Here is a 12,785-nt window from a genome sequence, read left to right as displayed (position 1 = left end):
AACAGAATATTATTGAAACATAGATTGCAAATCTAATAACAATCACAATATTCAGAATTAGATATTTTTCCCACATTACTCAGCCCTAGTCTTGTGTATGTTTCTACTGACTTGAGAAAAATGTAACACTAATTATATTAATTAACAAAATTATACTAATTTGGGCCAAATAAAATATTTTTAGCGTTATTGTTTCTCTTCAGGGTTCTGCATGTAATATTATAGAATGAATTGTAAATAAAATACCTCATGGGACAGTTTCCTCTGCAAGTTTATTCCCACGTCATTGATTGGGAGGGTGTGAAATGTTGACAGTCACATCTGTAGGTGGAGACACTGTGACCAAAGAGAGTAAAAAGTCATGTGTGAGACAGAATCAGATTCACTTTGAGATGAACCACATCTATGTCCTCAAGTCTCCAGAGAGTTGGGGAACTTTATGTTTTTAGCTAGCATTAACTTACAAACTTTTAAAGGGAGAGAGAAAAAAGAGAAAGCACTAGTCACGCCATTCAAGTCACATCCATGCCAGTGGCAAAGAGATAACTGTACATAAGGTACAATTCTTGAGGTATTATCTATGAGTTTAAAGATTTAACTGTAATTTAAAAGGCAAAATCTAAAGGTGTTATGTGAATCATTATCGAAATTTCAAATTTCATTTGGCACTTTCTCTTTTAGTCTCAACAGCAATGACCACATGAATCACATAGACCAGGGGTGTCAAACTCATTTTGGTCCGGGGGCCGAATCCAACCTACTTTGATCCCAAAGGGGCCGGATCAGAAAACTCATGGCATATAAACCCCAAAAACAGCAATAAGTTCAAATATTTGCACAGAGAAACACAAATCTATTACAGAAATCTTTTTTAACTGATGAACTGTTTCTTTTACAAAATATTATAATATTATGAACAACCTGAAACTTTAAGAAAAATGCAATTTCAACACAATGTTCTAACCTGAACTTGTATGCAAACAGGAATAAGTCAGTTTTCTTAGACAATCCTGCACTCGGCTCCACTTTTCTCATTTTTGACATTTTGCTGATGAGGGTGTCACGGTCAACAGTCAAAACGATCGTCCTTTAAGAACGTTTGGAAAGACGCAAGTCGTCATGTGTGCTGCTCTGGTGGGAGGGGCCACGTACAGAGGCGCTGGAGACGCTGTTATGCTAAGCACCGCAGAAAATTACCAATATTTTAATAGAAAATATTATTAAAATATTTTAGTAGAAAATCAGCCGAGGGCCACATTAAAGGTCTTGGAGGGCCGGATCCGGCCCCCGGGCCTTATGTTTGACACCTGTGACATAGACTGACACACTATAGTACTCTTGGATGAAGGATGAGGTGACAGTGACATACACAGGTGTACACATAGTGTATTTCTTACCCACAAGTTCTTCTTGTCAAATTATGGATACTTACTAGAAGAGCCTACACAAATAATGATTTAACTTAGGTGGGATAAAGAGTGTTTGCAATATGACACATAATAAAAGAGTTAAACAGTTTGTTAATTTCTATCATGAAATTAATATTTGTGTGTCTTACAACAACAGTTGTAATAGGATAGTCAATATAGTACTGAAATAACACTGATCAAATCAGAGGTAAAACAGTTCAGAAATAGTCATTCCTGATGTCTGATACCTGATGTATTACAACAATTCCCACCAAAAGAGCATGCAGTATCAAGAATTCTGAAAATCCACCCATCCAAGTTATGAATGCTGTTTATAACTCAAAGGGTTCTAGAGGCATCAGATTTTTTTAATTTGGTTGATTCTACCTGACAGACCCAAACCACGTGCTAACATAGTCTGTGAGATAATTTGGGTTTCCGTGTGATAAACCTAAATCTTAGACTTTAGCTTTAGCCTTTAGGTTAGCTACTGGTTTTTATGTCTAATGAACTGAACTCACCTTAATTCGACTAAAATCATAACTGAAAGTTATTTCTTTACTCCGTACCAATTTTCTCATGTCACTTGGCCACCGTTCTTTTTACAAACGGGAATACGCAGTTTGTTTCTGGGCAGTGCGCTTGTCGCGCGCAGAGCTCTGATTGGACAAGAGCTGCGCAGCATCCGCTCACGCACTGGAGACGCCCCCGCCCTTCAGAGCAAGTCAAAAGTAGACTACACATGGAGATGTTTGAAAAAAGGTTTTGTATATGAACTGTCATCTCCTTCCCCTAGGGAAGACAACGTTTAAAGAAAGATGGCAGAGGAACTACTGGTGGAAAAATATGGAAAAATTACAGGGGTAAGTTAAAAATTAGGTTTAGTTTTAACATAATATTTCAAGCAGGTTTTACTGGATTATCGTATAAATATTGATGTTTTAGATAATATATTTAACATGAGTAAGTGTAAACTAAACTAAACGTTTCTTCCCTTTTCCCATATGGTTGCTTAACATGATGATAAGGTCGTATCTGACTGATAGCTAACAAGCCTTAATTGAATGCTGACTGCATGGCATTGTCTGTTTTGAGCTATTTTCAGTGTGGCTCTGCTAACTCACTCCTTCCGCTAATAAACATCAAATTAGGTTTCCAAGACTTCAGTGCTGTGCTCAGTCTCATTCAGACACTGGGTGTTATTATTTCTTGTTTAGAGATGTTACTTTGTCGCTCTCATGTTAGACTTATGCTCAACTTCACTGCCCAGTGTAACTTATGCTATTCTATAGTACAAATAGTACAAAATGTAGTTTACAGCTGCGATGCGGGGGTGCTGTGTATTTATATATATATATATATATATATATATATATATATATATATATATATATATATATATATATATATATATATATATATATGTATAAACAAAACTCAATATATTAATCTGTCCATCTGTAATTTTAATATTGAAGTAAACCACCTTTGTTTTATTGAAGTAATTTGCCACTAGTGTTACAGTGGGTAAAATAAGTTAAAATAATGGGCATAATATGAGGCTGGACAGTAATTAATCTCTTTTGTGGTTAAATTATGAGTAGGTCTATAATTTCTCCTTGTTTCAGCATCTCACACGTTCACTGCTGTTAGTGGCCTTCTTGTCATCATTTGGGAGCTCCATGTTGTACGGCTACAATTTGGCTGTGGTCAACTCTCCAGCCCAGGTTTGTCATTCTCATATTAACAACACTGAAATTAATGATATGTAACCCAGCACCTGTCCTGAAATGACTCTCTATAGATACATTAAAGGGCCCATATTACTCTATTTTCTGATCTGTGTTGCAATGTTGCTTGTTTCCACATCAAAAACATTCATGCAGTTGTGTTTTGTATCATCCACACGTGTTTAACATACAATCCTTGCATATTTAGGCTGAGTTTTCTCTCAAACCAAACTGACTTGGAGAACTTTCAGAGAGCTTTCGACATGTAGACAGACAAATAAACCAGAATTACTCAAACATGTGTGAATGAAGTAAAACAAAACTCCAGATATGCTTTTGAGGAGGTAACAATCTTCTAACATGACTTAAAGCTCACAAGCATGATAGCATAATATAGGATCTTTCAGTATATTGTGGGGATCAGATTGAGATGAATTGTCATGCACAGTCATGTGCTCAAGTGTGTGAAATCTTCAGTTTCACCATGTCACTGATGTTCCAACTTCTTTTATACATCACATGATCCACACTGTCTGCTCCATATCTGATTTGTAATGGGACGGTGACTAAAGGCCCAGGCCATTCCATGCACCATTTGAGATAGCAGACAGGCACACAGAGTGTCCCACTAACCAAAGAATCTTCTCTCATCAATATAGTATACTAAAATTTAGCTGGTTGAGTGCTTGTTTGATTTTTTCACTCAATCTCAATCTCTGATTTGATTTTTTTCTTATTATAAATGTCTTTTAATCATTCCCAGCTGAACTAAAAATAAGTTACGTTTTGTTCTGCTTTACTGACAAAGGTTTGGCTGTCCTCACTGATTAAAAGGAAAAAACAAAAACAAGCTAAACACTGACAATTACAAATGAGTGAAACTCAATTTGAATTTGATTAATTGCACACCTCTCAGAATTGTTGAACAAAAAGCAACAACAAAAATGCACTACAAATAAGAAATTAATACTTTGAGAACTAGGTTTGAAAATGCACTAGTCTTTTTCTAACATTATATTAAACAACTGTCCTGACAAACAAGAAGTTATGACAGAAAAAGTTATAGCACTTCCACTCGAGACCTATTAAGACAGAGTCACAATGGATCATTGTGAGTAGTTTTCTAATCTTAGTACACTGTCCTATTTACCTTAAACTGCAGCGAATTCATTGAGGTCACACCTGTAAGCACAGTCTTCAGAATGGAACCATGTCATTTCTGATTAGCTCCACTTCTGTGCACCAAAAGTAGGTCTAAAAATGACCCAAAGATATTTCATCATAAGTTTGGGCAAAACAACCCTTTATCCTATTAATTGTGCAGTTGAAGTGTTGCATTGTGTTTAAAAAATAGATAAATAATCTGAGCTTCTTCTAAGATCACAGCTATATAGATGTTGACATTTGAGTTTATGGCGCCCTGGGAAATGGTTAATGAGGTGACGATGTGGAGGTCCAGTTTATTGGACACCACTGCTAAAAGCAATTGGTGCCAAAACGTTGCTCTTGTTTATCATAATGTGTTTTTTCCCCACAGTACATCAAAGAGTTCTATAATGAGACTCTCACTGAGGACTATGGTTGGGAGACAGATGAAGAGTTCCTCACTGTCCTCTATTCCCTCACCGTGTCCATCTTTGCCATCGGAGGGATGACTGGGGCCTTGCTGGTTGGCCGACTCGTGACCACTTATGGGAGGTTGGCGGATCAGTTCAGTTCAAATCATAGACTGTATAAAGAAGTGAACTAAGAGAGTGTGACGTCACCCATGGCATTCAGCTCCAGTCAGATGAAGCTCATGATTCTAGCAGTAACAGCGAATTTGGACTCCCGTTCCATATTAGGAATACGAATCCATTTACTGAACAAAATAGTAGTGGGTTAATATGAACATTTTAAGACCAAAATGACAAGGTTCACAGCAGCAGTTTTAGATCTGTCTCTTGAGAGAGGGGTGACACTTTTTCCATGTAAAGTCAATTGGAGTTGATGGAGCCAGAAGCGCCCCCATATGAGCTCGGCGGCTAGCGGGTTAGCTATGTCCATTTTTGTATACAGTCTATGTTTCAAATGTGTGAATGCAATGTGACTTAATAATGAGGTCCATCAATGTCTGTCCAAAAAGGAAAGGGACACTGGTAAGGATCACAGTGCTGGTGTTTTTGGGAGGAGCTCTTATGGGCTTCAGCAGGACCTGCAGAATGCCTGCCATGGTCATCCTGGGACGGTTTATCACAGGGGTTCACTCAGGTAGATTTGAAAGGATACAAATGTATAAAATGTTTACAGTTTTAATGGTTTATTTTCTTTTTATCTTGACGAAAGGTATCTCCCTCAGTGTGGTACCCATGTATCTGGGTGAGATTGCCCCTAAAAACTTGAGAGGTTTCTTGGGTCTTGTTCCCAGTATCCACATTTGTTTGGGAGTCTTTATCGCTCAAGTTTTGGGACTCGGGGAACTGTTGGGAAAGGTTTGTGAAGCATGTCCAAATAATATTGTTTGATCTAAGTCTCTACAGTGTGCTGTTCATTTACTATGCTCTGAAAACATTTTTTCTTCTCACAGGAGGAGCACTGGCCTCTGCTCTTATCTCTGGTGGTTTTTCCGACAATGGTCCAGCTTCTGTTGTTGCCATGGTTTCCAGAGAGCCCTCGGTACCTGTTGATCGAGAAAGGAAATGTTCATGCCACTATTGCAGGTTATTGTTTGTACTTGTCTTTTTATTGCTATATATTTTTCTGTAAATATGAATAACATTACCAGATGTATTTACATTTTAAAAAATCACATGGACCCAGTTTTTAGACATTCACGTACAATTTTAAATTAATTGCATAATTTATGTTTATAGAGAGTCATTAAGAAAGGGAAAGGATTATTGTTTCCTTTAGACTTCAATCCTAGCTGTGCGCAAAGGAAAAGCAAAGGGACAATGATTATTTTTGTATTATTACATTATTTTGTCATTATTGAAAGGTCAGTTGAATTTTTCATTCTAAAAATAGACGTTGTTCTTTCTTATTGCAAACATGTCTTTTCTGTCTGGTAATCTTATTTTGTTTTCTCCTCAAGCCCTGAAGTGGTACCGGACCAGAGGGAACATCCAAGCGGAGGTGGAGGAGATGCAGGAGGAACAACGCTCCCTGACTTCCATTGAGACCATCTCAGTGAGAGGGCTGCTCAAAGACCGCTCTGTGCGCTGGCAGGTCATCACCATCTTAGTGGTCAACATTGGCATGCAGCTGTCCGGCATTGATGCAGTAAGTAAGCGCTTATCCATGGGTTCCATAGTAATGAAAATCTAGCACTGTTGTCATAGCAATTAACAATTCAAAACAATATATTATATCTTCTGAATGGGCATAAGTCCTCAAGATATCACCTATATGATGAACCTCATGAATATTACTGTAAATACTGTATTCAACACATTGTATACATTTTCCAGCATAATAACAGTTTACTGGTGAAATTGCCCTGTTTTTATATCAGGTTGGTGTCAAGTACAAAAAAAGAAATAGTAACTCAAATCTAATTTCAACATATTTGAGTTGGGGTATTAATTTCCTATGTATATAGATAGAAGTTAGTAGAGAAATCATAAAACATAAATCCATAAAGAAGCGCTACCTTTCTGCTGAAAATATTTTCCAACTCTTTGTGTCGCTTTATGTGATATAGAGTGCAAGTTTGGGCATGTTGCTGAATAGTGATGAAATGCTATACATGTGGTTACTAAATCAACAAGACAGCATTTAACTGCGCCCGTCACAAGCTCGTCTACACCTCATCAATGATGGATGTTGCATCAGCAAAGTGTGATTAATGAGGATACACAAATTAATTTCTAGGGGAGCACTTGTCAGAAGTCCATACTGATAAAACGCCATATCTCAAATGCATGAGTGATGGTTGTTCTGATAATAACGATCACTATGATGGATCATGTGTAAACACTAAATGAGCACAGCCAATTTCTGCATGCCCATGAAAATACTATATATTTCAAAGTGCGTATTTGTGTGTCTTTGTGATACATGTTGGGTCAATGTCAATTACAGATTTGGTTCTACACAAACGATATATTCAAGGACGCTGGAATTCCTGAGCCTCACATCCAGTACACGACTGTGGGGACAGGAGCCATTGAAGTCATCTCTGGAATGTTAGGGGTGAGTTCCTCCAAGGTTAAACTGCATCTTCTAAATTCTGACAGATATTTGTAGACGATTTGGACTATGCAACTTTGCAATCAATAGTTTTAGCAGAAGTCATGTTATAACAGTAGTTGTGGATAAATATTTAAATTATGAATTGATATATTGTTTTCTTGTGATTAATTGCTACATTTTACTGTGTACGTATATTTTATGTCACATCAGTTGTATGATTGTATGTTAATTCTGTTAGAGCATATCCATAGTGTAAGTGAATGTGTTTTGATGTGTTGCAGTGTTTCACCATTGAGCGTCTGGGTAGAAGACCTTTGATGATCGGTGGATTCCTGTTTATGGGAGTGTGCTGTGCTGGAATTACTGTGTCTGTCCTTTTACAGGTATTCAATTTTATACTATTTTCACATAATTTAACAGTTATTATATCCTCATTTTACATAGCTTCTGCAGTTACATATGAGTTTCATTTATCAAATTATTATTTATGCATATTATTTATATATTATCTTATATACAACTTTATTTTAGATTCTGTTTAGAATTACAAATTACCACACCCACAACTCATCCAAAAGCTGAGTTGATTTCTAAATTAACAAGTACTATACAAATGCATTTTAAGGCAACTCTGATAGCATTATTTTGATTTCTTATCTTGTAATTAAAATGTGTTTTTTTTTAATGCAGTCTTGTGTAAGAAGAGCATTTGTTTTTGCTGTTTTACAGCCTCATCTAATAATCATGCGGTACGTCAGTGTAGCCTGTGTTGTTGGGATCATTGCTGGCTTCTGCATTGGCCCAGGTAAGACATCTCCCATGCTAATTAATATGAAGTGTAACTAACTCCATATGTGTAGTATCTCCATATGTGTGATCCCTATGCAACAACTCATTTGGACTGCCCTGTGTGTAAAGTAACACTGCTCCCTGCTGGACACTTTGATCATAGCAGGCACCAAACCACTTTCTGATAGTATTTCATAGCTTTTATAAATTAGGAAACCATAACTGCCACATACCCTCTGGTTCTTCCAACCATTTCTACACAGGAGGAGTTGAGTGAATTGAGAGGCAATAGTTTATAAGCTTTGGCGCCATGTTAAATTGGACCTATGAGGATGATGAATTCGAACAGAGCTGGTTTACATAATGCAATTCATCAAAAAGCAGCAAAATCCATACCTTACATACACTGATGATTTCTGTGGCTGCAATTACACTTTTAATAGCTCATTGTTCATAAGCTCTCCGTGATGTATATGGTTTCCTTCACAAGAAATGCAGACTGCACACTGAAGCTCTCTATAGCCACCACAGATGTTGACAAATTATGGTCTAGTTATTGGTTTGACAATATGAAACCTTCCTCTCCGCAATTATCATGCAAAGATTATGAGGGCAGAGCTCATCATTAAAGCCTTTACTAATGCATTTTTCAGCTTCACTTCTAACAATGAAGAATTATGTGTTGAACGCCTGGGCAATGCTATGCTATAGAGATACTGTTGTACTTCCAGCTAATGAATCGAGGAAGACACACTTTTGTGGCTTTTGTATTGCTAAGACAGAAGTGATCTATTTTATTTTGTGTTTTGCTTGTCACATTGAAAAAATAGTTACAGTTTGTTTTTGTGAAAGTACAGGAATTACTAATATAGAATTAACTAAACAAAAAGCATCATCTATGTTACTATGGCAATAATTATCACGTTTTTTAAAGTTGTTGTTGGGATGAAAAACTGGAAAAATGTGCAATGTACAATGTTTTGACTATACATTTATGTGAATTTAATTATTATCAAAAAGCACACATTTTGAGTTATTTCAGGCCACGTAACAATAGTTCGATGAATGCATTAAAATTTATGTTAATTTACTGACAAATAATACTCATTAACCATTTGGGCTATTAAGCTAATACAACTCACATTTGGGCACAACAAAATTTGAGTTCTTTTTAATCCAAGAATTTATTTCCCTTCGTTGTTGTAGCGGGGGTACCCTTCTTGATCACTGCAGAGCTCTTTAAACAGTCTCACCGTCCAGCTGCCTACACTGTGGCTGGCTGTCTTAACTGGCTGTCCAACTTCACCATAGGATTCCTCTTCCCCTTCCTGGAGGTATGATCTTTCATTCAGTAGTGTTGTACAGCTAAAGCTACAGACCTGTATGCCACACTAATAACCAATGTATGTATTATTATTGGCTTTAAAAGAGAAAGAGATAATAAGAGAGTGATAATTCCCAAATTTCTTCTCTTTTACTGCAAAGTTCATATGTAAATATAAGCCACCTGTCTATATTAGCAAATGTTATTATTCTATTTTAACTATTGTGGAGAGTGAGAAAAAAATAAAATAAAAATGTTATTTGGTCATAATATCTTATTTTGTCTTTGTTTCCTCAGATGGACATGGGCCCATATTGTTATCTGCTCTTCTGTGCAATTTGTTTGGGAGTAGCCCTCTACACGACCGTCATCATTCCAGAGACTAGGAATAAAACATTTATGGAGATCAGTCAGATGTTTGCCTCCAGAAACAACATCCTTGAAGATGAGTTAGCATCAAATGGACATCTCAAAATGTCTATGATGAACGGTTATGGGACTCTTGGAAACAGTGATTCAATGTAAAGGGCTAAATGAGGCTAAAGTTTTAAGAGAGTCTGGCCTTAGACCTCCACCCAGAGGACCCTACTCTGTTTGTGCAGGTTAATTAGCAGTTTTAAACATGTCACAAACAAAAAACAGATATTTAACTCTAAACATGGGCTCATATTTACAAGGGAGTGAATAGCATAATCATATTAAATGTAGTTTATCTGTAAATGTATTCCCATTACTTAAGATTAGACACAAATTTGTAATGGTTAAGGGTTTGGGCTTTTCTTTAGTATTAAAAAATGTCACTTTTGTAATGTTACGTTGAAAACAGTGGACTCTGGCCTCTGTCTGTTTACTTTTAGGGATCTGTGGATAGAGTCAAGTCACGTGAGGGACCTCCATGCAGAGGTCTGTGATGGATCCTCTGGTTGGAGGTCTGCAGCAAGATCCCTCTCTAACTTTTAGTCATTTACATAGAAAAGAGGAAATTTGCTGCTTTATGTACAAAGATCAACACACACTCAAACTAGTATGTTTAAAATACACCTTTCATCCCCAAGATGGACATCAAGCTGTAATGCATTTCATCTCAACCATCAGAGGAATTTTAATCAATGTTACCATGTCTGATACACTACGGCTCATGTTGTGCTCTAGTAACTGTACTATGTGTTTCAGCTAAACTTTTTTAATGTTTTATAGCAACTATTTTGTTATTTCTGATATTACTGATTACCAAAAACATATTAGCTTGTACAACACATTAAACGGGATCTTTCATATTTATTGTATTTATTTAATAGGAACATCTCCTACTATAACCTAATATCTGGTGTGATCTCTTTTACATGAAGGAGATAGAAATGCTATGGCTACTGTAGTAGTCATTTCAGCACTTACATTGGAAATGAAACAATCAAACATATCTGTATGGCTTATTGCTGTTGTATGCTTTTTTGTTTAAAATAGTTAACATATAGTGTATAATAAATTCTGCTAGTTCTACCTTTATTCTTCTCCTTTTGTCTTATCACTGAGCATTCACGTATTGATTTGGCATATATGGCTTTTATTTCTCTGACATTTATCCATTTATGGCTCCTGTTTGCCCCATAGTATGTTTAATGTTTTCAATGTTTAAAAGTAAAATACATGCCTAACATACAACTATACACCTCCACTTGATTGTCTTCATTGGGTAGTTTTCCGTTTTGTGCCAGAGCTGCAGATTTGGGACTATTACAGTGTAAAGGGAGGGATGGGAGCAGTGGTTCTCTCTCATGTGTTTGTACTTGAAGCCTCTGGGCTGGCTGATCCATCTGTCAGGCCCTGCAGAAGGACCACCGCCCCCGACTGGGGCTGAATGGATATGTTGTCACAACCCTGCTTGTTCTGCACAACACAAGAGAGCACTCTAGAGGCTAGACATCCACTATTATACTCTGACAAGGTTGTTAAATTGTCTGTGGAAAGTTATTTTGCTATTTGCAAGTACAACCACATTCTGAAGTATATTCCAAAAGATACACATTTTATACCTGATCTATTTGAAGAAAATGTAGCGGTAGATTGTGTTTGTGTCAAAGAAGAGCAGTCAAAGAAAGGGGTGGGCAGCGCTGCTGGGTTTGAGAAGGTCAGTGTGAGCAGTTGTTGATTTGCTGCTGAATGACAAATGGGCCGCAGTTTAACTCCTGGGAGAGGACAAACTGAGGCCCTGTTCCTCGTGCCTGTTCATATGTAACGTCACTCCCAAACAAAAGGGCTTGTCTCGATACTACAGTATATTTCTGTGGATAATGCCACGCCGCACTGTGCTTATGTGAAAACACACACCAACTCTTAACTCACTCCGCCTCGGGCAGCCACGAGCTATAAATCAAACAAATAGCATCACAGCCTGGCGAGGAGGCATTCCAACAGATAAAATGCTCTCCCACACAACAAAGCCACACTCACTGCGTAATTAATTGCAACAAATTACCTCTTCCTCTCCCCCTCGGCCCCCACCTCCCCGCTTTTTACAGCAAAGACAAGCGGTGGGCTACGCTGCGCGCACCTGTGCACGGTAATGACACCACTACACACAGTTACGCGCACACGCGCACAGGCCCTTCATAAGTGCTTTAATGTGGCTTATTGCAGTGTGCGCTCCCCTTAGCCGTGGAAATATTCGCTTGACGGATGTGCTTTGTCGCCGGCGCTCCCCGGCGGAGGGCGGCTGTCAGGGAAGAGATGATAACATTAACAGGGAGCCAAGGCGATGACAAATGCCTGTTATCAGCGAACGAGGCCGGTGACAAATCGAACGGCAGCGCCCAGGCAGCCCCGGCGCGGCGTAATAAAAAACAAGATGGATGGCACAGCCAGGCAGGGCCCGCGTTAATGCGATTTCGACTGCTCTCCCTGACTCCCAATTAAGGCTGGGGGGAAGAGGGCGGGGGCCGTAGCTGCTGTTGAGAGCGAGAAGAGGAGAGAGGAGGAAGAGGAGATGGTGAGGTGAAAGTGGGCTGATGGCTGATACAGAGGCAGATGTGAGGTTAATGCAGTCAATGGCACGAGAATGGAACGAGGAGGTTTAGTGCTGTGTATGCCTAGTCTCTTAAAAAGCAGCTTCTCTACTGTTCAAATCTGCACAGCCAAATCGAGGCCTACTGTTTAAAAGGTTGACGGACTATAAACTTTGTTGGTTTTCAACAGTTGACTTAAAACAGGGCCCCCCACTGAAGAGCAAGGACAAGAGAGAGTCTACAGAACATGGTCAGCAGCTTAAAGGTAGGCCAAAAATCTAAAGACAACGGATGTACAAGTTAAACTAATACAAATATTTAGCTTTTGTCTATTGTCTCAAAGTGAGGCGACACAATA

At 38.1% G+C, this 12,785-nt stretch overlaps 1 protein-coding gene across 1 annotated transcript; it reads left to right on the top strand.

The window, feature by feature from the left end:
- Positions 1 to 2,176: 2,176 nt before the first annotated feature.
- On the top strand, positions 2,177 to 10,818 carry LOC110175678 (solute carrier family 2, facilitated glucose transporter member 5-like). Its single transcript, XM_055158279.1, has 12 exons — positions 2,177 to 2,272; positions 3,038 to 3,136; positions 4,677 to 4,837; positions 5,265 to 5,389; positions 5,465 to 5,610; positions 5,706 to 5,838; positions 6,213 to 6,400; positions 7,202 to 7,312; positions 7,594 to 7,695; positions 8,042 to 8,117; positions 9,308 to 9,435; positions 9,723 to 10,818. Exons 1-12 carry the CDS (start codon positions 2,228 to 2,230, stop codon positions 9,948 to 9,950), a joined length of 1,542 nt encoding a protein of 513 aa, XP_055014254.1. The 5' UTR covers positions 2,177 to 2,227; the 3' UTR covers positions 9,951 to 10,818.
- Positions 10,819 to 12,785: the final 1,967 nt, after the last annotated feature.

The sequence above is a fragment of the Boleophthalmus pectinirostris genome, unplaced genomic scaffold (genome assembly GCF_026225935.1).
Source record: "Boleophthalmus pectinirostris isolate CB_2022bp ecotype Guang Dong unplaced genomic scaffold, ASM2622593v1 HiC_scaffold_22, whole genome shotgun sequence".
Taxonomy (NCBI): Eukaryota; Metazoa; Chordata; class Actinopteri; order Gobiiformes; family Gobiidae; genus Boleophthalmus; species Boleophthalmus pectinirostris.
This window is presented reverse-complemented; position numbering and strand designations above follow the sequence as displayed.

Coding starts and splice junctions, on each gene's coding strand:
- LOC110175678 (XM_055158279.1), top strand. CDS start 2,228: ATGGCAGAGGAACTACTGGTGGAAAAATATGGAAAAATTACAGGG. Junction 3,137..4,676: donor TGGTCAACTCTCCAGCCCAG/GTTTGTCATTCT, acceptor TTTTCCCCACAG/TACATCAAAGAGTTCTATAA. Junction 5,839..6,212: donor TGTTCATGCCACTATTGCAG/GTTATTGTTTGT, acceptor TTTCTCCTCAAG/CCCTGAAGTGGTACCGGACC.